Raw genomic sequence first — 25,681 nt, 5'->3', positions numbered from 1 at the left:
TTTAATAATCAATATTTAAAATATAAATTATATGTAATGTATACATATATCTTTATAGACAACACTGATTTTACAGAAAACCGTTCTAAATTCTTTTCCTCAGGTATTCATTCTGGAGAAAGCCTCGTTACTTGGTCCATGGTAGGTAGATCACAATGAGAGACACAAATGCCATCCTTGTAACAACTTCCTAAATTAAGACAGTATTAAAAGACAAGAGTTCTAAAAGATTAATTTGGTAAAAACAAATGCATACAGAGAAATCAAGAGATTCACAGAGACATGCTATTTTGAATAAGTTAACATTCTCTAAACCGTGTTCCTCAAGATGTTCCATCCAAACAAATTCCATAGAGAAATGCTGAGCTAAACGATGCTAACATTTCTGCAGGACTTTTCAGTAACTTTGCTATGGTGATACACACTACAGATCCCTATGACAGGCAAAGTCCATGTACGTTTCTCAGTTTATTTGACTTCTTCATGAGGAACATCTGTTAACATCTGATGGATTTAGTGTCTGGGGAAATGTTGAGATACTCTAGCCCCCAAGAACAATAGTGTATTTCCTAGTGAAAATCTTAATATTCATCATTTTCCATTTTTTTTTTTACAACATAAAATAGACAACTGAAATTATGAGAGGCACGAGGGGCTGTTCTTTTTGCAGCATGTGGTGATGAAGAAGAAGGAAAAATCTAGGAGCCTGGGCCTTGGGATAGTGCTGCAATGAAGAGAACACGTATGACCAAGCAGCACAGGCCTGTGGTGGCAGATAGCAAAGACCACGCAAAGCAGCTTTAAGATGACAGGAAAAGGGTAACATAGACAAGGGAGGAAAAAAAAACTTGCTCTGTTAAAAAAATTTTATATTAAATGAACCATATTACTCATTTCCCTGTTTGATCATGTTAGCACTGGTAATCTTTTAAGTGCTTACATTTTTCCTTGAACTCCATGGGTGTGTTTAGATCTTTATAACGCGGAATATTAAAACTGATGACCTAACACTATGTATATTGATGCTAATGGACCTTTTCTAGAATATGGCAGGCTAATTAAGTTATTGTCAAAGTGACTGCTTTCTCTTTCTCCAATTAAAAAATATACAGAAGCAAAAAGATAGAAATGGATAATATATTCTTTCCTTAATTTTGCTTTATTGATAACTGAAATAAATTTAAACACAGAACATGTGTGTTATAACTATTTACAACAGCACTGGCCAACAGTACTTTCTGCAGGGATGGAAATGTTCTATATACATACTGTTCAATATGGTAGTCGCTAGTCACATGTGCTATTTGAAATGTAATTAGTGCAAGTAAAGCGATATTTAAAGTGTAATTAATTTTGTAACAATTTTTTTAAATGATGGAAATGGTTTATATTTTTATTGTGGTTATACAACTGTATGTATTTGTCAAAACTCCTAACTATACACTAAAAAAGGTGAATTTGACTGCATATAAGCAAACATTTAATAAACCCTACTTAAAAATAAAACAAAACCAGGGCACCTGGGTGGCTCAGTCAGTTAAGTGTCTGAGTCTTGGTTTTGGCTCAGGTCATGATCTCAGGGTTGTGGGATTGCTCAACATTGGGCTCTGCACTCAGTGTGGACTTTGCTGGAGATTCGCTCCCTCTCTCTCCCTCTCTGCCCCGCCCCCCACTCCTGTGCTCAATAAATAAATTAACTAATTAATTAATTTTAAAAATCTTAGAAAAATAAAACAAAACCAAGACAATTTTACCAAAAAGCAAAAACTATTACAATTCAAAACTTGTTGCCAATTTTTAAACTACAATGCCAAAAGCTTTTAAAAATTCATGTGGAAAAATAAAACCTTCCAGGTTTATCTAAATAGCACATTAAGTATGAAATAGCATTCTATTCTCTGTAATTTAAAGAACAGAGCAAGTGAAAAGTCCTGAGTCAACACCGCAGCATACGCAACAGAAGCATGACTTTCCAGATTCACTCTCTGGGACAGAAGATGGACAAGAACTATGTGCCAATATTCTTCATCTTTGCTTCAGCACTTGAAAAAGATGCCTCTTCTTTCTGACTACCATGGTATCTGATCTGATATTCACTGTCATTCTGATTTGTCCCCCCTCTGGCTGCTTTCAGGATTTTTTCCTTATTCTTAGTTTTTGGAGTTTAATTATGATGTGTCTTGACAAAGATCTCTTTCAGTTTACCCCGTTTGGGGGTTCTCTCAGCTTCTGAAATCTGCAGCTTTATGTCTCTGGCCAAACTTGGGAAGTTCTTGGCCATTATTTCTTCTAGGACTTTGTTAGCCCCAACCTTACTCCTCTTCTTTCAGAACTGTGATGGCACAGTATTGGATCTTCTGTCCCACAGGTCCCTGAGGTTCTGGTCATCTCCATCTATTTTCTCTCTGTATTTATCAGGTTGGCTAGTGTTCATTGTTCTATCTTCCAATTCACAGTTTCTTCTTCTCTCTCCCCCCCACTTGGCTGTCAAGTCCACCCACTGAGTCCTTTATTTTGGTTATTGCATTTTTTTTCAGTTCAGAAATTTCCATTTGGATCTTCTTTAAATCTGTTTCTGCTGAGGCAACTTTTTTTTTTTTTTATCATTTGTTTAAGTGTTCATGATTGTTCACTGAAGCAGTCTTAGGATGGCTGCTTTAAAGTCCTTGTCAGGTAACTCAACCTTGTCTCTGTCAGCTCTGATCTGGCATCTAGTGATTGTCTTTTTTTGACTCAGTTGGATATCTTCCTGGTTCTTGTATGATGAATGGGTTTTTTTATTGAAACCTGGACATTTCTGGCCTGGGCTATGAAGCACAGGATCTTAATTAAATCTTCCATTTAAGCCGGCTCCTTCATCCCAGCAGGGGCTGAAGGAGCTGGGGCAGGTACTTCCTCTTTCCTGAGAGGTGGAGGCAGGCAGAAGCCCAAACTCACCATGCCGCCTCCACTGGCATCACAAAGTCGGAGGGCCCATTACCACCTGGAGGGGTTGAGAGCTCCAGCTCCTACAAGCCGTTGATGGTGGGGATGTGGGTGCTTCAGTTCTTTCTGAGTGTTTGGCTGGGGTACAACAATTACTGTCTAAAAGGTTTGTCGCACTAGAGCTACCTGTTTCCCGATCCTTCGGTGAAAGAACAGCTTTTCATTTTGGTTTGCCTATGCTGTTTGGCGTTTCTGAATTTCTGGCTTCTTCAGCTCTAAGTCTGGGATAAATGAGGCAAAAAGAAAACCCAGGGAGGTCCCCACTGTGTCACTCTGTGGATCTGGAAATCTGGAGCTGGCCTGCCTTCTCTCTACCTTTGTAACAAATGCTAGAATCTTCCTAGGCAGAGGACAGGAGGACCATGAAAATCTGTGGTGTTCCAGATGGAGATGTTGTAGGAGCGCCGCCGCTTCAGGTAGAAAGTACCACTCACCATGCTGACCCTGTCCGGGAACTGCCATTCCATGTACCTTTGCAGCAGTGATGACATCTTACCCACTCTTATCCAGGTTCACGTGCCCCAGAAGCATGATCCTCCCATCGGGCTTCCTCATCTTTCGGCAAGAAGGCCCCCTCCTGCTCCCTTCGCCAGTGCGGCCAGTGTATCCTGGGTGCCACTGGAGCAACCGGCCCCTGCCCTCAGATCGCTCGGACCTGGGACGCATGAGAACCCAGACTCCCAGGAACCTGGACTCACAGGGACCCTGAACTTGCAGGGACCCCCCGGGACTCTCCCATTCACACACCTGGGAGGACAGAAGAGGTAGCACCTCAAATTTAATTACAGTTTAAATAGCCACATATAGCTACTAGTTACAATACTGGACAGTGCAGATTTAAAGAATTATAGACAACACATGGTTAATTAGGAAGGTACTCCCTGAGAATAGAGGAGGGAGTATAAACACAATGCATTCATTTTCCCTCTTAATTTACATTGTTTTCAGTGACCTTTGTATGGTGCGATCGTAAAGTAACATCAGTGATGTCTACTACTACACATTAACGCTAGGGTTATTCTCTCACATTCACACCTCCCTGCCATCTCTGTGAGGAGAAAACTAAAACAGGAAAACGATCACATCATTTTTATCTAATTAAAAGTCCTTAAGTCTGAAGAGGAAGAGTATGTATCTCTTGAAGCTAGGTGTGGTGATATGACACATTTTGCTTCGGTGCCCTGGAAGCAGATCTATTTTATGCGTGGAGGACAGAAAAGTTTTTGTTTTCCTTGTAAACATAAGCCGACACCTGACACATGCATTTACTCTCCCCGTTTCCTCTCTTTCCATTTTAAAAACAGAGTAGAGGTTGTGTAGCCATCTTGACACCACAGGAAGGAATGGAAGCCACATGTTAAGGCTGGCTGGGGATGATTCAAGAAGGAGTTGAGACACATGATTTTTGAGGCTGCTGGACCTATCCTGGAACAAAGAATTCTGGAGGTGTTGCTGTGTGAGAAAACCTCCTATATGGATAAGCTATTGTAATGAGGATTTTGTCATATATAATAGCCAAACCCAGTCCTATCAGTATTAATTGGGCGGAAAAAAAAGATCCCTTAATTTTTAAAATTCTTACAGTCTAAAATTATAACTGCTTTTGTTTGATGTAGTAAATTTAATTTCCAGAAACCTTTCATTCCTCACTGACCAAAACCAAACAGAAACCATGCTGCATTTAAAGTTAAAATAAAGAATGCATATGCCTCTATAACAGAATGTTAAATTTTACATGCTAAATAAAACTAGTCACCCATGAAGATAAAATAAACAATAGTTTCTAAAGCACCTAGTATGTCTATACTAGAATACTATGCCTGCCTTTAAGAAAATTTAAATTTAAATTTAAATTCCTCTCAAGGGTTAACAAGTAAAAATGTAAAAGGCCAAATGACAATAAATGTTTTAAAAAAGAAGTTTAAGACAACAGAAACAGCTTTACAAGAAAATATATGGTTAATGGACAAAATAATTTTGCAGTGAATCACTGATTAAAAAGACCAGTATAGATTGAAGTTATCAACACAAATTTCACAGAGCAGGCAGGGATAGATTTCAAAAGCTTCACTGCTCTGCCAAACCAGTCAACTCTCCATTTCTAATCATTACAATCAACTCGAAGGACTCTGAAGGAACCCTAAGTCACTGGTGTGGTTCCTTCATAATTGGATTTGGTTAGAACTCACACCTGCAAATGGTTGCACCATTCTCATCTAAAAAGTTCCCGACGTTAAAAATAAAATGCACCCTCATTTTGATTGAGAGAACACTTTTACTGTAAAATCTCATTATATATAGCTTCTTGCCTGCTTACATTCTTTCCATCTGCCTTTATCTGCTCCCAATAACTGTCTTCTTGTAGTGCCTAACACCTATTATATAACTTAAAAAAAAATAAAATCGAACTCGGGAAAGTGTAGTAAAGTGGTGGTTTGATTTTTATGTCAAATTTCTCAAGGGACAGTTATGGTTCTCTCCGCGGCAGCTTTTTATGATTTTCATATAATGTGACATGACAGAAAAGCTTAGCCTCAACAGACTTGCTACGGATTATTTTCCCTCTCACCATGATCTTGTTCTTTCAGGTTTAGGAGGGAAGAAAGCATGAAGGAGTTAAGTGTAAATTATTCTCTTCTCTCCACTGTCTTAAGAGATTTATCTATATACTTGTGCACCAAACTTTGCCCATGGCTTTACTTTTTCTTATTTCTAGTTGGAAGGTTTAAAAATAATCCAAGAGCTGAACATAGATTAAATCACTTGGGGGGGGGAGGGTAAAGTCTATCATTACAAAGTTTATTCTGTTTGAAAGTAGAATATGTCAGGTAAATCAAAGCATTTCTATTCTTGGCATAAATCATACAGAAGAGCCTTTCCCTGAATAAATTATAAGAAATACATAATTCTTGAATATGATGCTACTTGTTTACACAGAATGCAAAACATAAAGATAAGGGAACTGGGAAGGATTTGTGAATTACTAAAATTATACTCTGTTATTTTTATAAATCTAATAAATAATTGACTCACATTACTCTAGAAACCCTAGTATTATTTTTAGTTAATTCATAAAACATCACAAGACTATAGTCAAATTCCAGTGCTTCTACTTCAGAAACAATGCAGCTATGATCACCTTGGAAATTTACTGATCAATTAACTTGGATTACGAAAATCAAAAACATTAGACCATATTATGCAAAAATAAATATTCATCCCCAGGTTATTGGATAAAAATTAACAAGACACGTGGAAAGAGAAGTCTAGCTTAATTTCTTCTCTATGAGAGAGGCAGGCATGTATTGAGAAGGAGGAAATAAATGATTCATTCATTCATTCTAATATATATGATTAAAATCACCTTAGCATTTTTTTTCTTGCAATTACCTCCCTTTGCCTTTTATGTTTTCCTCACAGAATATATACTCTAAAATTGGAACTTACATAGTTTTTTATATTTTAAGTTTTTAAATTCCAGTTAGTTAACATACACTGTAATATCAGTTTCAGGTGTGTAGTACAGTGATTCTGCACTTTCATACATCACCCTGAGCTCATCACAAGTGGACTCCTTAATCCCTATCATCTATTTAACCTATCCCCCAACCACTTCCCCTCTGGTAACCATCAATTTGTTCTCTAGTTAAGAGTCTGTTTCCTGGTTTGCTTCTCTCTGTTTTCCCTTTGCTCTTTTGTTGTGTTTCTTAAATTCCACATATGAGTGAAGTCATACGGTATTTGCTTTCTCTGACTTACTTCACTTAGCATAGTATTCTCTAGTTCCATCTGTGTCATTGCAAATGGCAAGATTACATTCTTCTTTATGGCTGAATCATATTCCATTGTGAGGGTACATATACATACATACATATACAAATATACATACATTTTATCCATTCATCAGCCAATGGTCATTTGGGCTGCTTCCATAGTTCAGCTATTGTAGATAATGCTGCTATAAACATTGGGGTGCATGTATCCCTTTGAATTAGTATTTTTATTGAGTACCTTTTCATGTGTCTATTAGTCAGTTGAATGTCTTCTTTGGAGAAATGTCTAGTCATATCTTCTGCCCACTTTTTAATTAGATTATTTGGTTTTTTGGGTGTTGAGTTGTATAAGTTATTTATAGACTTTGGATACTTAACCCTTTGTCTGGTATGTCATTTGCAACTTCTCCCATTCTGTAGGTTGCCTTTTAGTTTTGTTGAATGTTTCCTTCTCCATGAACAAACTGTTTGAGTGAAGCTCCAATAGTTTATTTTTGCTTTTGTTTCCCTTGCCTCAGGGGACATATCTAGAAAGAAGTTGCTATGGCCCATGTCAAAGAACTTACTGCCTGGTTCTCTTACCAGATTTTCTGATTTCAGGTCTCATATTTAGGTCTTTAATCCATTTTGAATTTATTTTTGTGTATGGTGGAAGTGGTCCAGTCTCATTCTTTTGCATGTTGCTACCGTTTTCCCAACACCATTTGTTGAAGAGACTGCTTCTTTCCCATTGGATGTGCTTTCCTGCTTCACTGAAGATTGAGCATACAGTTGTGGGTTCATTTCTAGGTTTTTTATTCTGTTCTATTGATCTCTGTCTATTTTTGTGCCAGTACCATACTGTTTAGATTACTACAGCTTTGTAGTATAACTTGGAGTCTGGAATTGTGATGCCTCCAGCTTTGCTATTACTTTTCAAGATGGCTTTGGCTATTCGGGTTTTTTGTGGTACCATACAAATTTTAGGATTGTTTGTTCTAGCTCTGTGAAAAATGCTGTTGGTGTTGTGTTAGGGATTGCATCAAATGTGTAGATTGCTTCGGGTAGTATATTTTAAAATATTTGTTATTCCAATCCATGAATATGGAATGTCTATTTCTCTGTATTGTATTTAATTCCTTTCATCAGCATTTGATAGTTTTCAGAGTACAAGTCTTTCACCTCTTTGGTTAGGTTTATTTCTAGGTATCTTATGTTTCTACTGCAACTATAAATGAGATTAATTTATTAATTTCTCTTTCTGCCACTTCATTATTGGTGTACTGAAATGCAACAGATTTCTGTATGTTGATTTTGTATCCTGTGACTTTACTGAATTCATTTAGCCATTTTTTGGTGGAGTCTTTTGGGTTTTCTTTATGTAATATCATACCATTTGCAAACAGTTGAAGTTTTACTTCTTCCTTGCTGATTTGGAAGCTTTTTCTTAGAGAGGGGAAGAGAGAGAGAGAGAGAGAGAGAGAGAGAGAGAGAGAGAGAGAGAGAGAGAGAGAGAATCTTAAGCAGGTTCCACACCCAGTGTAAAGCCCGATGCAGGGCTCAATCTCAGAATCCTGAGATCATGACCTGAGCCAAAATCAAGAGTCACATGCTTAACTAACTGAGCCACCCAGGCACCCCTGGATGCCTTTCATTTCTTTGTGTTGTCTGATTGCTATAGCTAGGACTTCCAATAGTATGTTGAATAAAAGTGGTGAGAGTGGACATCCCTGTCTTGTTCCCAACCATAGAGGAAAAGCTCTCAGTTTTTCCCCATTGGCGATAATATTAGCTGTGGGTTTTTCATAGATGGCCTTTATGATGTTGATATGTTCTTTCTAAAGCTACTTTGTTGAGGGTTTTTACCATGAATGGATGTTGTACTTTATCAAATGCTTTTTCTGCATCTATTGAAAAGATCATATGGTTTCTACCCTTTTTTTAAATTAACATGATGTATCACATTGATTGATTTTTGACTATTGAACCACCCTTACAACCCAGAAATAAATCCCACGTGGTTGTCGTGAATGTTTTTTTTTTTTTAATGTATTGTTGGATTTGGTTTGCTAATATTTTGTTGAGGATTTTTGCATCTATACTCATCAGAGATATTGGTCTGTGGTTCTCTTTTTCAGTGGTGTCTTTATTCGGTTTTGGTATCAGGGTAATTTTTGCCTCATAGAATGAAATTTGGAAGTTTTCCTTCCTTTTCTGTTTTTTGGAAGAGTTTGAGAAGAATAGGTATTAACCCTTTAAATGTTTGGTAGAAGTCACCTGTGAAACCATCTGATCTTAGACTTTTGTTTGTTGGAGTTTTTTGATTACTGAATCAATTTCTTTGTCTGTTCAAGTTTTCTATTTCTTCCTGTTTCAGTTTAGATAATTTATATGTTTGTAGGAATTTATCCATTTCTTCCAGGTTGTTCAACTTGTTGACATATAGTTTTTTGTAATATTCTTATCATTGTTTGTATTGCTGTAGGGTTGGTTGGTATTTCTCCTCTCTCATTTGTGATTTCATTTGGATCCTTTCTCTTTACTTTTTGATAAGTCTACTAGAGGTTTATCAATTTTATTAACTTTTTTCAAAGATCTAGCTCCTGTGTTTGGTCCTTGGCCTGAATGTGGTGAATTTTAACTAGGTGTGCTCTGGTCTGCCTGTGAAATGAGACCTGCCATCACCTCCATCAGAACTGAGACCCTGTAAAACTCTCTGATTGAGAGATGTGGTGTGGGAAGGGGTTTGAGCTGGTCTTCTGGAGGAGGGACCCACCACACTGGGTCTGAGGCTAGTGTGGCTGAGTAGGGCAGTTTCACCAGAGAGCAGGGGGGTGGGGACTTAGTATAAGCAAATTCAGTAGCCAGTGCTGGCACTGTGCTGCTTTCAGCAGGTGACTCTGTGTTTATGCTGCAGGGATGAGGAAGAAAATGGCACTGGCTACCTCATTTATTCCAGGAGAGGCATCTCCAGGAACGCTGCCTCTCAGGGACACGCTTTACGAAGAGTGGGCACAGAGTCCCCACTGTGTGCCCCAGGCACTCTTTGGATCTGGTTTCCATGCTGTATGCATCCTTGCTGTTTGCCTGAATTCTCTCCAAGAGTAGCACAGTGCCCTTAAGGCTCTATCCTTATCCAGCCAGGTCCCCTGACCTTTAAAACTCTAGGCTTTAAGTCCCACTGGCTGTAAGAACTCAGGGAATTCAGCCCCTCTCACTTTCTAAGCCAGTGTCAATGAGGAAACATTCTCCTTGTGCATTCCCCTGTGTGCTCCCCTCTCTCTCCCTTCTCTGTGACCACTACTCCCTCCCCTCCTCACCAGCTGCGATTCCTTTGTCCCCTAAGCCACCTCTCTGTACTTCCTACCTTCTTCAATGTGGCCTCCTCTCACTTTAGTTCTAGAGTTTGTTTTGTCAGTCTTCAGGTTGATTTCTGGGGTTATTTAGGATGATTCAATAATTATCTAGTGGTGTTCATGGGATGAGGCAAGCCTAAGGTCCTCTTACTTCACCATCTTCCTCTCTCTGCCTATTCTTTTTATTTTTAATCCCCAGGAACAGATAATGCTGATGTCTTTCACCAGCAAGTGTTCAATAAATAACAGAAGAATGAATACTTAGTCTTACACCAAAACCCCTTTAAAGTTAGTCACTATATCTCTGATGAATCTGCATGACATTGTAACTCTGGTCTCAAAGCAGGCATTTGAGAGACAAAAAATATTCATAGTATTTTTTCATTGCAAACTACTAAAAATATCTACCTCATATGTATGTTAATTATATATATATACATTTATGACATTAATGCAAGTAATCATACAGAGAAAAGTGTGGATAAATGTACAGAAACACTTACTAGCAGTTATGTGTGGGCATTGTTTTATCTTAATCTCAATTATTCACTAACAGACACAGGAAATCAAATTTAAATCCAAGCTCTTACCCCACTATCTCTTTCCAACATCATTTCCTAATAGTTCCCTACCTGTCTTTAGCATGCTTTTCAACATGGGTTTTCAAAGACAATTTGTTGAACTGAGGAATGAATGAAGAAAGAACCATGCATCTAACATTAACATTACCTACCATTACCCTAACATCAAGTGCAACAGTAAGAGGAACTTACATTACTGCACGCCACAACTTCAATTATAGACTTCAAGGACCCAAAATCATGGTGAAATGAAAAGCCCCCAAAGCAGGTAATAGCATTCAGAATATAATAACATTATATAGCTTTCAAAAAAGATCAAAAGACATTGAATTTGGTAGCTTGCTTTCTCCTAAAACAGAGAAGATCGCATATTTTAGGTATTTTTATGAAAATAATAAAAGCCATTTCATATCAAGGATTTATTTAGACCCAAGCAAGGAAATTTTCAAACAGAATTCACTATTTAAAAACAATGACAAACATAAACTTCCTTATCAGAATCCCACTGGTATTTTACTGAAAACGCAGTATACTGGCTTTTATCAGAATTCATGTAAATATCATGGTTCAGTTTTACTCGATAAGGTTTTGACAGAAAATTTTACAGTGAATTGAATTGAAATGTATTAAGATATGCATTTCCATTCACGGACTTTGAAATATGTAGCTTAGTAAAACTTATGTTTATCTTTAAGCCAAAAAGCGTATGGTATCACTTTTCATAAAAAGGTTACTATGACACTTCAAGAACAGGATTTTTTTGTGTTTGCAACTTTATGACCTTTGTCTTTAAGGGGAGTTTATTTTATCATGACCAGAGAGTATAATCTAAGTCAAATTGTTGACACTGACTTATCCTTACACCTTTCAGTGAAGATAATAGTGAATTTGGCTCTCATTAGGTAGGGAAAGAAAATTGTGTGCATGTGGAGTAGTGATTCACACAATTATGAGCTTTCTACAGGAGACATGTACATTTGTCAGAAGATAATTGCAGTACCAAATTTGCAAATATCCTCAGCCAAACATATTATGACATTATTCTTCGTAGAATATAACACACACCTTTGATATATGGAAAGACGTCACCCTCTGGAATGGTGTTTCTTATGCAAGGTTGTATAGCAGTACAAAGATGAGATGATGAGGGCTGGATGGTTGTTTGTTAAAAGAAAAAAAAAACCAGAATAATCCATCCCCTCACCCTAAGATGACTGTCCTACAACTTGTGAAGTCCCTTGGATACCCGTGGAAATAAACTGTGCATAGCTTGTTTTGTTTTAACTTTGGTGGAGAAATGAAGAGATGCTTAAGAAATGGGGGGGGGGGGGTCATAGAAAAAGGAAAAGGAGTAAGAAACATTATTCACAAGAGGTCTGGATTTACATTAGGGCAATTACATTCACTAAATCACCTTAGACCAATTACCTGTATTGTCTGTAACTTTTCTCATTTGTTGAATAAGGGAAACTATTTGCAACATCCACTTTGTTTCTATGCTCATGGCAACACAGTAACACCAAGAAATGTTCTGTTTTGTTTTGTTTTTAGTTTAAACAAAGCCTTTCCCCCCCACACACACTGTTTCACCAATCCTTCTAGGTCCATGCTAGACAAGTTCTTTTGTCCTAAGATTGTGGCTGAATTTTTTTCACTGAAAGTTCTAATCAGAATAATTCCAGACCCACTCAATTGCTCTTTGTGTAGATACAGCCAGAGTTCAAAAAATAATCATGGAACTTTTATTAAAGACTTTGACCTTAACAATAAAAAAAATTAAACACATCCAAGTAATTATTTTCCATTTAAATATAGACTGTACCTAGTGAAACTGCTTATTCAATTTTTGGATAATGAAATCTCTCAGGTAGAGTTGTAATGTGTAGTTAAAAATGAATCTGGAACAATGCTATTATCATCTTGTCCAGATTGGCCAATTTTTCTCAACCCCAACCTGGAGAGGTCTTATCACTGGATAAAACTCCTTTGCCGATTCAATTCTTTACTCAATACAGTACCCGTGGTTTAGATTTAGTGGTGAATTACCCTGAACACCTGGCCAAAATGACTTGAAAAAGACTATAATTTATTTAGCATAGGCAATCAGATACCAGCAGTATAAAAAATAATGATATCATACAGCCACCTAAATCCCATCTCTTGATAGCAACACAGTTCTTCACTGCCCCAAAGCTCTCCTCAAATTTGCCATCCACCTCTCTTACCTCCCTAACCTCTCTCTCCCTCCCACCTTCCATCCCTTCTTCCATTTCTCCTGTCCTCCCTCTCTCTTTTTTCCTAACTTTCCTTCCTTCCTTCCATCCCTCTTCCCTTCCCCTCTTCCTTTGTCTTTCCCTCCTTCCTTTCCCTAATGGTCATATTTTCAGTGAAAAACTCTAGACGTATTTCCCCTTCATTTGATAGATTATGTCAGTAAAACTGTGAATAATTGTTAAAACAATTTTGTTTTAATTTTACTTAAACATATGATGAAATAAAAAGAGCATTTTTAAAAATCAGACTTTTTTGATATGAAACTATAAATTACAAATCACACTCTGTTATTAATTCACAATGTTAGGAAATCAACTTGGAGCTTCATGTATGTTTTACTTTTAAAGATTTAACTTGCATATTTTGCATCCCTATTCCTCTACAATATAATAGTATATTTTTACTCTCTAAAGTTAAGCAGGCAAGTTGCTTAATTTTTTAAATGGCTGCATTTTATAAACTTCAAAAAAAATTAAAGTTGTCATTTCAATTTCTATTTTTTTTTTGCTTAATTCACTTAGTAAAATTTACTTTTTTTCAGTAAAAATTGCTTTTTTTTCAAAATAGTGGCAACCCAGTTTTCTAAACTAAGAACTTAAATAACTTATGTGAAAGGAGAACAGAAGCTTAATATAAATTACATGATTTTGAATTCAAGGTCTAGAATTATGAAGAGCTAACTTATTCAAATGTCTGATCCTTCTTCCCTTACTGGGAACAATAATTCAATCACTGTATGTCTAAGGTTTGATCTGAACTTCCTAAGTTCAAAACTAAGTTCTCCTAGATTCATAAAATGTTGTTACAACCTCTTACGTAACTTACGATGCTTTGTAGCTACAATTAAAATTCCAAATTTCAATCTCTTTTAAAAATAAAGCTATTGTATCACATTTCATTCACATTATCCATCAAGCAATCAACATTTATTGAGAACCAGTATGTGCAAGGGTCAAACTTAAATTTAAGGTCCTGAGGCATAAATGGTCTTTATTTCAGGTCTCCATATAGCAAAGTTGAAATAGATAAGCATATTGCTTAGAGCCCATCATCACCTCCTATAAATTCCCTTTATTTGTGCCATCCTTCATCCTGTTCTACATATTCTTGCCTGAGTTCAGGGGATATTTATTGCTTATTGGCTGCTCAGTATCTTTTCCCCTTTCTATTTTCAACAGACCCCCAATTTCTTTGGAGGGGAACAGGCCCTCCCTCACTGTGAGGAGTTTTGGAAGGAGATGGTTTTAAAGCACAGTTCTCTGCTCTCTTCTAGCTAAGAGATGCATCTGTGACCCAAGCAAGGTCAACTGGCCTCCCTCTTCCGGGACTTTGTATTCTGAACAGTTAAACAGCACGCAGAAAAAAGAGGATTTCAGAGACAGCCTGGAGTAGTTACTAAGAACTAGATGCCCAGATGTGGTCAGGTACTTTTTCTTTTTCTAAGCCTTTTCCCGCTACATTCATGCCAGTTCCGGTACATTCACTTTCTGCTTGATTTAATCAGAGGATGTTTCTGTTGCTTACATCCAGAAAACCCTATTGATAGTTAACAAACTACATCTGATGATTTTACCTTTTTGTTTAAAATACTTCAAGCATTGCCACTGCCTGCAGGCCATAATCAAAACTCCTTGTTCTAGCAAGGAAAGATCCCCATTTCGTAGCCCCATCCCTCTCTATTCAAGTTAATCAATTTCTTCCTCACTCCCTTAATTTCAGCCATATGGAATCACAATTTATATAACATACTACATTGTTTTCCACCTCAGCAAAATGCAGAGTTTGTTTCTTCTCCAGAATCACCTTTTCGTTTTATCTACCTGATTATTTCCAACTTGTTTTTTAATACTTGGCTTAAGTTTTAGCCTCTTCCAGAATTTTTTTCTGACCTCCATTTTCTTCCCTGGCTTAGTCAGATGCCCGCTTCCTGGAGTGAGGTTCTAGAGCAGCCCCTAAACATGCCCAGGGAGGTAGAAAACTACAGTGGGGACCCTGAAATCAGACTGCCTGAGTTCAAATTCTACTGCTGTCTCTTTACCTCTTGACCTTGGGCAAGTTATTTAACCTCACTGTGCTTTACTATCAGTCTCACAGTGTTGTGAGCAATAAGTAATCCATGTGAAGTACTTAAAAGTGACTAGCATATAGTGTTAAATATGTTCTAGGTATTATCCTGTAATTGATTTCTATCACAGTGCTATTATTGCTGTCTTTCCTTCACCTGCTTTAATCTGTGCATTTATATCTTGTCCAACTCTGTACTTCCTAGGCACTTAGTAGTAGCTCAATAAAAATTTGTTAAATAAGCATATGAATAAATAGGCATTGATAGTGTTTTGCAGTTTATAAAGTCCTTTCAGAATATTACTTCATTTTTCACACTTCAAATATTAAAGTTAGGATTGTTTTGTTTAAAACTTTACCCAGAGAAAAGTGTTTATTCCTTGATATTATAATAAATACTTCCCCAAACTTATCTCTTTTTTTTGTCCCCCCCAACACACTTGTTTAATGTTTACTTGGGTCATTTTACTGACCATTTAGTGATAGAAAGCTCTAAAAGGGAAGAACTGATACTTTATAAATCATTTTTTTAATATGAGAGGAAGAAGCAGGAAAAGCACTCCACTATTCAGCAAGAGAAGGGAAATTTTGCATATATATAATGCTTACATATATACTATATATACAGATATGATATACATAACTCTATCTCATATAAAAATTACATGTATATCTATGATATACATATATACATATATATACACACACACATATATATACATATATATGTATATATATACATATGAGATAGAGTCGTCATCTCTTGCTTACTTGCTTTCAGTAAGCAAGGCAGGGTGGGAAGCATACAATATATACAATGCCATATATAGATAGTAGATAGATATATGGCATTTAAAAATTCCTGGCTTTCTGTGACCCTGTGACCCTCGGTATGGCACTTGAACTTCTCTGAATTTTGGACCTATCTTTAAGACTATCATTTTGAAGAGGTATCAAATTAGTAGTCATTTCAGAAAAAGACAGCCTTATTTTTCAGAAAAAGACAATCTTATTTTTCTGAAGACTACTGAGCAGGTGGATTCTAAAGCAGATCCTAAAGGCTAGGATCACAAAGGGGTGGGGACTTCCTCTCCCCCTCTAATACCCAGTGGCTTTTACAGGAGGCCGTAATGCCAGTGGCAGAATGGGGTGCAGATGTGGAAACGAGCTCTTATTTTCATGTAATATTATTATATGACAAACAGTTTGCATGCTACAAATGCTGTGAGCAGGCACATTTATACTCTAATATTAATTACGAACACTAGTTGAGTACTTTCAGTAAGCAAGGCAGGATGGGAAGCATTTTTCGTTTTCTACCTAATGCAATCCTTATGACAACCTATAAGGCAAAGATAGTATCATCATTCACGTTGTACAGATAAACTCAGGTTCAGGGAGGCTGAATAACATGCCAAAGGTCTACAACTGTTTTAGAGGAGCCAAGCTTTGAACCCAGACCATCTAACTCCAAAGACCTTGTTTTTAAACACTGTAACATATTTTCTCCTCTGGTTAGTAATAGTCTTGGAAGTATTAGCACAATTTGATATGATACTGTGCAAGAACATAATCTCTTATTTCTGCATGTATCAGCTCAGTGAAACTGTAAATGCTTAGCACTGTGTCTGGCACAGACTATATATATAAAAACATATATATCACCAAATGGTAGCCACATTTACATTAATACTGGCAAGCAATACATGTAATAAGTAAGAATATGTAGGCTTAAAAACCAAACAGACTTGGATTTGAAACTTTGCTCTGCTACTTTCTAGGGGTATGACATCTCAGTGGCTTCTGCTGAAGAATGTACCTACTAATACTTGTTCTAAAGGAGCAGTGAAACAAATTATACCTATTTATATAATAGTTACATATCCTTACATAAACACATGTCTATCACTATGTGGTGAATAAGAATGTGAACCTGTGTATCCTGTGCCCAGAAGAGGAAACCAAGATCCACAGAATGAGTTGACCACAATCGTGTCATTTGCAAATGACAAAGAACACTTAATTCATGTCTCCTGGGTCTCAAATCAAGGTACTTGAAATGCAGATTGCTTACTATCCACTTATTTTTATTCCTACTGAATTGCTAAAGTTCATTTTACAAAGAAATCTGTCTGCCTTACTCCTGCTTTTTTAAAAAAAAGTAGTTCTGTAACAACTAAATACCTTCAAGGCAATTTATTACTTCCGTAGAAAAGATTTGAAAATCATTTAGCAGTGAAATAACTACAACACATAAATATTTCAAAACAATTTTTCTTATTCGTTTGGAAATATAAAAGATACACAGTGCATTTGTTTTAGCTAGGTCAACCAGATTTATATCAATGTATTCCTATGTTTCTAACTGATGCCACGATTTTGTGGAATGGATTCCAAGAGGCTGATAAATGCAATCTTTGTATTAAAAACATGTTTATTTGACTATAGCATTGCATAAATACCAATATTAAGATCTAAGGTATTTAAAAATATATTATGTTTGGTACTTTTCTTTTCTAAAAATTTACAGCTAACTTTCAATGATATTCATCATCATAGGAGGAAAATTGGCACAGACAACTCAGAAGAGTGAACAACCAATTCCTAGATTATTATATTTGATTCTGTAATATTTTATGGCTGCAGGATGCCAAAACAAACAGTTTAAATGTAAACAGCTCAGTTTAACTACTTATTTGATATTAAGTGGATTTTTTAAATACTAGTTGTTTAGTGAATTTAATTAAGCCAACTGTAATTATAAGCTTTATGGTTTTTTTCTTGTATCATTCCGTTTTAATTTATGGGTTTAGATAATTGCATTATTTTTTTTCTTGATCATACTTAGGCTACAGAGAGTAGAGATAGTGTGTTGCTGACAGAGAAAAGCTGCCTACAAACTTGTGGGAATGTGGTCTAGGGAGAGTGAACTGACATGTGGACAATCTTCACTTTAACGAAAAATCTCAACCAGGTCTTATCATTTTCCCCATACCTTCTGCTTGACGATCATCTCGTTGATGTCTTCAAGATCACCCACCATCACCCTCTGTGATTGTATAACTCGATCAAGCAGAGACAGCCAGTCGGTAAGTTCTGTCCAAGCTCGGTTGAAATCTGCCAGAGCAGGTACCTCCAACAGCAAGGAAGATGGCATTTCTAGTTTGGAGACGGCAGTTTCCTTGGTAACTGCGGCTTGTGTCACCAGAGTTACAGTCTGACTAGGAGCTAAATTTTTTTTTTTTGCAAAAAGAAAAAAAGAAAAAAAAGAAAAATTAGGAACACAGCAAAGAAGCCAATTTCAGGAACAATAGAACAAGCTTAATTAAAGTACAATTTGAGCCAAAGTATTATTTATTATGTTATTAATTTTTCTCCAACAACGTGAATACTTTACACAGTACTACATGACAGGGTAATTCAAGGACTCAAACTTTTCATTAGTACACATTTAACAATCTTTCAAAAATGATTTTGCTGATTCTAATGGCTGGACAACTTAATTTAAATAGTCCTTCTCAAATAACAATTACACAGACTGTGGAATATGGTAAAGAAAAAAGTATTCAGACCTTACCAGGTGAGAAAGTTTTACTTATTTTTTCTCATTCAAGGAAAAAAAAAAGCAAAAGTCAAGTTTGGCTAGATCTTATTTCCTTGAACAGGAAGTAAATTACTTTGGAGGTGGACCCTAGGGAAATCAAAGCCAGTGAAATGTTTTTGTCTTTGCTCTGTATTTTATATTGGGAATAGAGTCTCATATTTTTTTTCCTTTTCTTTCAGACTGGGCACAAAGTGACTGGCAGTGGAGAAAACCCAAGCTACATTACTGTTGGAAAATCAGACCTAAAAAAGTTTTTCTACTTGGATATGAAACACTATTTCTACGTTATTAAGAAATATTAAATAAATATTAATAGTGTGGAACACTATAGTATAAGATGGCACGTGGTAATGGTTAAGATCCAAAATTCCTGAGTAAAAACACCTAGGAGAGAATCCTTTTCTCTGTCCCAGGAGCAGTGTGACCTTGGTTACATTACTTAACTTCTCTAAGCTTCAGGTTTTTTCCTCAGTAAAGAAGGGACAAGAACAGAGTGAATGTTATAGGGGAAGTTGTGCAGATTCCATGACTAATATATGAAATGCACATAGAACAGTGCCAGAAAATAACAGTATTAGCACAGTTTCTGACACTGGTAGGTAATAATGTTAGGTATCACTATGTTTATAAACACCTGATAAAAATGAAATACAGTGATGAATGAATATAATGAGAAGTTGGAGATAAGGGGTAGAAATAGACGAAATATTTGGGAAAATCTCAAAGGTCTGTGTGTGGCCCTTTATTTACTAAAGAGCGCTGAGCTTGCTAGTGTGAATTGATATTAAATACCAACAAACAGCTGGGTAATTTAGGAAGGTGAGTGATGAGGGGAACAGAATGCCTCATCTGGTTTAAAGTCCAGAGGCCGGTGATGGGTATTAAGGAGGGCATTGTACTGCATGGAGCACTGGGTGTTATACACAAACAATGATTCATGGAACACTACATCAAAAACTAAGGATGTACTGTATGGTGACTAACATAATAAAAAATTATTTTAAAAAATAAAATAAAATAAAGTCCAGAGTCTCTGAAGCCTACTACATCCAGGAGAGCAGTAGCAAAGAAATAGTGGACTACATAGTTTAGAAGGGAAGCTTTGAGAGAAAGCTGCAAAGGACATCTCAACGGGAGACCTGAGAGCCATGGACAAGAAGGGAAATATTCTAGAACATGAGAAGAGTGTGCTAATGTGGGCATTCCATTCTGAGGTAGCAATAAATCACTTTTCATGGTTGTATTACTTTCTGCACTTTTAAGGTTGTCTTTTTGTGAGAGAAGATGATGAGGGAAATGGAAGGGTGCCTCCTGTCTCTCAAGCTTCTCGGGGACGAGGGTTTCCTATGGCTGGGAGAAATAATCTTGAACAAGACAGACAGAAAGAAAAAAGGTAGGGTGTCAGGTAGAATAAAAACTAATGCCAAGAAATAATGACTGAACAACAACGATACTGAGGAGAAAAAGAAGAAACTGTTTCTTGAATTTCTCTCACTACTCTGAGGCTCTTTCTAGAAAGAATGACATATAATCTGCAGCAGAAATAGCATCTTGTGATCCAACACTCCTAGTTGGAAGCATGGGGGCCAACAGGATCTAAAAATCTTAAAAGGGATTCCAAGAGAGAAGCTGAATCCCTGAAGAGGATGCATGGGTGAGGATAAAAAAAAGAGCTAAATTAAAACATCACTGTGAGAGCTAACTGCTGAATGCCTGGCTGACTAGAAAATATGGACAAATTGTTCTTAAAATAGACACACAACAGATACTGAGGTAACATACAGTACTTTGGGATGATTTCAAAGTTTTGGGAGGCGTCAGGCAATGTTTTCTTTTCTTTTCTTTCCTTTATTTCTTTTTAGCTTGACTTATTGAAAATTTGACCCTCAAAGGAGAGCAGGAAGATTTTTTTTTCTCTAGATTTACTTCTGACCAACAAAGAAGTGCCTAATGAAGTGGAAACGGTCATGTCATCTTAAATTTCAATGCAGTCAAAGATGAGAATACAGAGAATTATCAGATTTCAACTGTTTTGAAAAAAGTCTCTTGAAAAGAAAGGCTGGGGCCAGAGACTGAACAACAGAGAATGATTCAGGATGACTAAAAAGTACAGACAAGTAACATCGGAATGATAATACCACAAAGTTCTCCAATGAGGAAAAAGAAAGAAGTAGCACCAAATACAAAGTTGGCTGAAACAGATTTACGGGGAGACTGAAAGGTCAGCAAGGTAGCCATGGGTGCACCAGTCATGGGCAGGTGATCTCATTCATGGACCAGTCAGGCCCTTCATTGCTGGTCAACTCTCCCCCAGCACTCAACATCTGAAAACATCTCTAAAGCAGTGGGAAAGGGAGGGGAGAACAAGGTACGTTTTGCTCACTGCTCTAGCCCCTACACCTTGCACAGGTACTGGAATACAGTAGGCACTCAACTGATGTCCTCTGAATAATGAATCTAAAAAATAAATCTATGCACAGTAAGCTTTTGAGTACACTTAGAGGCCTTCTACCCACGGGGAGCCCTAAAAGACAACAATCTCAAAGGATGGTTTCTCAAAGACTAGAACACAGAATATTCCTAGGCTCTTACTGTTGAGGTCATTTTAACTATTCTCAGAACAAGAAACTAATAGAGAAAGAGCCACCGCTTGGGGCAGACAATGGAAGGTCAAATACAGAAGAGAGAAAATAGAACCAATTAATTTTTTGTTCCTCACTTTTCTATCAAGGGAGGTAGAAAGCGGGAAGGAACATTGGAACAAGAAGCAGAGTATAAAACAAACTATCTAGGATCAGACTGTTGGATTTCAATCCTCACTCTGCCATTGCTTAGCTGGGTAACCCTAGGCAGGTTACTTAAGCTCTCCAAATCTCAATTTACTCCTCTGTAAAAGGGCAATTATAATAGTACTTCTCTCCCAGACAGCTGGCATTAACATTTCCTCGATATACAACCTTGGATGAGATTACAGGATTTTGAAGTAAGGGATTATATCCTGCCTTGATAAACTGAACTTCCGTGAACTTCAGAGTATTCACCTATATAATGGGAAAACAGTACCAATCTCATGAAATTGTTCTAAGTATTTTATGAATTCATATATGTAAGTCTTCTAGTATCCTTCCGCCAGCAGGTATAGTATGTGTGTGAGTTTTCTTCTCCTTTTTCTTTTGCTGCTCAAGGTTTACTGGCTACTGATTTTTTAAATTAGCATGCCATTCTGGGCTCTTTGAACTAGAATTCATTTCAGCCTCTTCTCCTTCCATTCTTCCCATTCCCCCTCCCAAAACCTTATATTCCATATTCTCCAATTAGCACTGGGCATTTCCCACTTTTATGCTCTTCTACACAAACTCTCTTCTCCCTTCTCCAAATATTCCATTTTCTTTTCAAATCCCAAATCTACATTTCTGTGATTTATGGAGAGCCAAGATAAGTCTATAACCAAAAAGTCTCCATGAGGTATAGAATTAAACTATTCTTTGGGGTCCTAAACACTTCAAGTCTTAAACATTTTACTACTTAAATCTAATCCCTATGAACAAATCTTATACCATTATTAGGTTTTTGTTTGTCTAGTGGCTAGAGGGTAGTAATTGATAGTAACTGAGAGATGATTTCTAAATTCAGAAACTTTGGGTCTTGAAGAGTAGAGAAATAAATGCTATAACATAAAGTAGAAAGAAACTAATTTCCATTTAGTTCATATTTTATTAGGACCAATTCTATCTAGAATGCTAGTTAAAATATTTCATTTTTCGGGGCGCCTGTGTGGCACAGTGGTTAAGCGTCTGTCTTCGGCTCAGGGCGTGATCCCGGCGTTCTGGGATCGAGCCCCACATCAGGTTCCTTCGCTGGAAGCCTGCTTCTCCCTCTCCCACTCCCACTGCTTGTGTTCCCTCTCTCGCTGGCTATCTCTCTCTCTGTCAAATAAATAAATAAAATCTTTAAAAAATATATTTCATTTTTCCTAAAAAAAAAAAAAAAAGACTTGTCTCTAGATCTGTGCAGGTATTTTTCTTCTTATTATTTTTTTTTTATTAAGCAAGATGTTTCAAAGGAGAACTGCTGAGGTCTTGAGAATATGTCATTTTATTATATATACCATATTGACTCATACTGCATTTTCAGATGCCTTTACTTTTATCTAAAAAGAAAAAAAAAACAAGGTCCCTTCTTTTCCACTGTCATGCTACTAGAATCATAAGCAAATCACTTCATTAGGTAAAGTGTGGGCTGGCCAGATCTGTAAGTGGGCAGTTCCAGTGGGTTTTCCCAGACTGAGCAACAGAATCTTGACTCTAAGCATCAGGCAAGGATATTTAGTCCTCCCAGAGTTTTCCGATAACTCCATAATTTAAAAGATGGAAGGAGAATTTGTTGAGAATTCTCTCAACTCATAATTCCAATTAGGTAAGGAGTTAGGATACATAAATGACTATACAGAATCTTACACCTGAACTTGTGGGATGAGTTTCCAGGTTCTCCCTAAGGAGCATGGGAAATGGTTTCCCCTCCAGCCAGCAGGTACCCCTTCCTCTGTGCCCCATTTAACACCCCACAGTCTGATATGCTAGCCTGGATGTCTGCCCCTTGCCTCCAGTCACTGTCCAGGGTCACAAGGAGTTGGCCCTGAGAATGGCTCCTTCAGATCTCAGCCTCCCAAACCACTATGGAGGCCAAGGTTATTCATCTCAAGCACGTTGGGGAAAGTATCTCTTCCAGGATGGGGTCACAACAGAAAAGAGTTCTTATGATGTCACACGATTAACTGTCTTTCCAGCAATACATTCTGCTGTCTTTCCTGCTTAACCAGTCCATGCTAGAACCATGTGTATTACAATGTGTATCATTAAGCCAGAGATATACATATCGTATATACGTGTATATGTCTGTATAGAGAGATGTATACACAACACACGGAGCCTGTACTGTCTGACTATTGGTGACTGTAGCATGCATTTGTTAGACAATTAAAAATCCCTACTAAGAACTATGTTTTCTTTCCATAGTTAAGCAGACAGAAACTCAAGCTCAAAATAGCTGGAAGGAATTGAGTTTGGCACACCGGAATAGTAGCATGAATAACAGTAGGTGTAACAAACTATTGCAAACCACAGCTTTTCTCTGAATATTTTGTTAATTAAAAGGTGTTGGCTTTAGGAGGCAACTCTCATTTTTTCAAAAGCGTTTGAAGAATATTTCTCTAGTCGACAAATTTAATTGGTTTCAGGGGTACATGATTAGTCAGACTAACAGCTGTACTTAGATCTTTAAAGGAGCTACTAAATCTTTTAAAAAACACACACACAATGTGTTTGGCATACTTCCTTTGAAGTGTTCACACGTGGTTTTTCTGTAATTCACAGGTCTCCTTTTGTTGGGAAAAAAGCAAGAAGCACATATTCTACTCCTTGCTTTGTTGTGTGAACGCGGGTAATGTTTTTGTTTTCTTTACTTTTGTAAGTGAAAAGTCAGTCGACTGACTGATAAATTACTGGACTCAAACTAGCAAAAATATCTAAAAGTACCATTCTGTATAGGTGGCCAGACTGCCTTACTGTTTCATACTATCAGTTATAGGAGAGATTGTTTAGCTCCTTGCATATCACCAATAGCTAAAGTAACTGTTCTCCATGTAAACAACATTGGGGAATACTTTTCTTTTTGAATATTTGAAAGAATGGCCTGTGGCTTAATGAAATATGTAAGAGTTGGAGAGTACATGTAAACAAAGTTAGGAATCATGCATGGACTAAAAAAGAAAATCTATTGTGCGTGGGGGAGGAAGAACCTCACTTCTTCGCTCTAAATAGTTGTCATTTGCATGTATAGGTGGAAAATTAGAAATAAATGTTACAAATCCATAAACATTTACTTTTGTCTATATTCTTTCTTACCCTAAAGAAGAAATAAAATAGGTGACGACTCAACTATCATCAATTATTTACATTTAGCACCATAAGAGCATGTGCTATCCATGGGATACTGTACTAGAGAATCAGAACTCAAGGATTCATGTTACCCACCTGTATTTCTGGATTTTATGAAAAAAAAATTGTTAGATGTGGAAGCCCTAGACTTTTAAAGCTCAGTAATGCTACTTTATCATTTTTAACCGATTCTTTCCTGCTACTAAGAATACAATCCAAGTGAGAACTATTGCTGCTACTGGGAAGGAAGAAAGATTACCACCTACACTATGACTACTATCATTTACTCAGTGTTTCTTATGTGCCAGGCAAGGTTATTTATAAGCCCCATTTTATTTAATTTTTACCCAACAATACTCAGGTGTAGGTATTCTCATTTCACAGGAAGGTAATACTTGCTCCATATCTCACATTAACAAGTGACAATGTGAAGACAATGTGATCAACCAGGACACATATTTCTAAAAATGATCTGGTCATCTGATACTTTTTATACATGCCCCATTCAATATAAAAAATTACTAACTACTCAAATACTTTTGGCTCCAAGAGCTGCAGTTTAAAATATATAGTACCCACAGAATACATCTAATATCCCATCTAGCTGGGGAGAAATCACCTTGAAGGAGCCATAAAAACATGGGTTATAGCGATGAAGTGCATCTGACTTCCTCCCCCAAATTCAATATTATTCTTGAGAAATAACTCCAATCTGACTTCACCTAAACATGTATTCTTCTTTCCCTAATTTGAAGACAGAAATAACCCTTGCCTTTTCTTTTCTCAGTTTGCATCTTCTAAGGGCCCTTCTATAAGTCACATTATATAAATTTTTCCCACCTGCATTCAGTAAAAACTTAGGTTTCTCAACCTTAGCACTACTGACATTTTGGTCTGGATAATTCTTTGGTGTGTGTTGTTGTCAGGAGCACTGCAGGATGTTTATCAGTATCCTTGGCCAGAGCACCTTCCCAGTTGTGACAAACAGTCATGTTTCCAGACATGATTAAATGTCCCCTGAGGGGAGGAAATTTGCCTCTGATTCAGTACCACTGATCAAAGGCTTTTTCGATTTTCCCCCTCTCTTCTTTTCCTAATATATATATATGTATGTGTATATATATATATA

General features: G+C 36.9%; 1 protein-coding gene across 1 annotated transcript in view; it reads right to left on the bottom strand.

Annotated features, from left to right (window-relative positions):
- The window catches only part of DMD (dystrophin), a 1,667,815-nt gene that overhangs the window by 596,586 nt on the left and 1,045,548 nt on the right, over positions 1–25,681 (bottom strand). Inside the window, exon 49 of the mRNA XM_040633145.1 lies at positions 18,008–18,240. Within this exon, the coding sequence (XP_040489079.1) occupies positions 18,008–18,240 (233 nt within the window). The remainder of the gene's footprint in view (positions 1–18,007; positions 18,241–25,681) is intronic.

This window comes from Ursus maritimus, assembly GCF_017311325.1.
Source record: "Ursus maritimus isolate PB19 chromosome X unlocalized genomic scaffold, ASM1731132v1 scaffold_X1, whole genome shotgun sequence".
Taxonomy (NCBI): domain Eukaryota; kingdom Metazoa; phylum Chordata; class Mammalia; order Carnivora; family Ursidae; genus Ursus; species Ursus maritimus.
The sequence above is the reverse complement of the archived record's forward strand: the minus strand, read 5'-3'. Positions and strand labels throughout refer to the sequence as shown.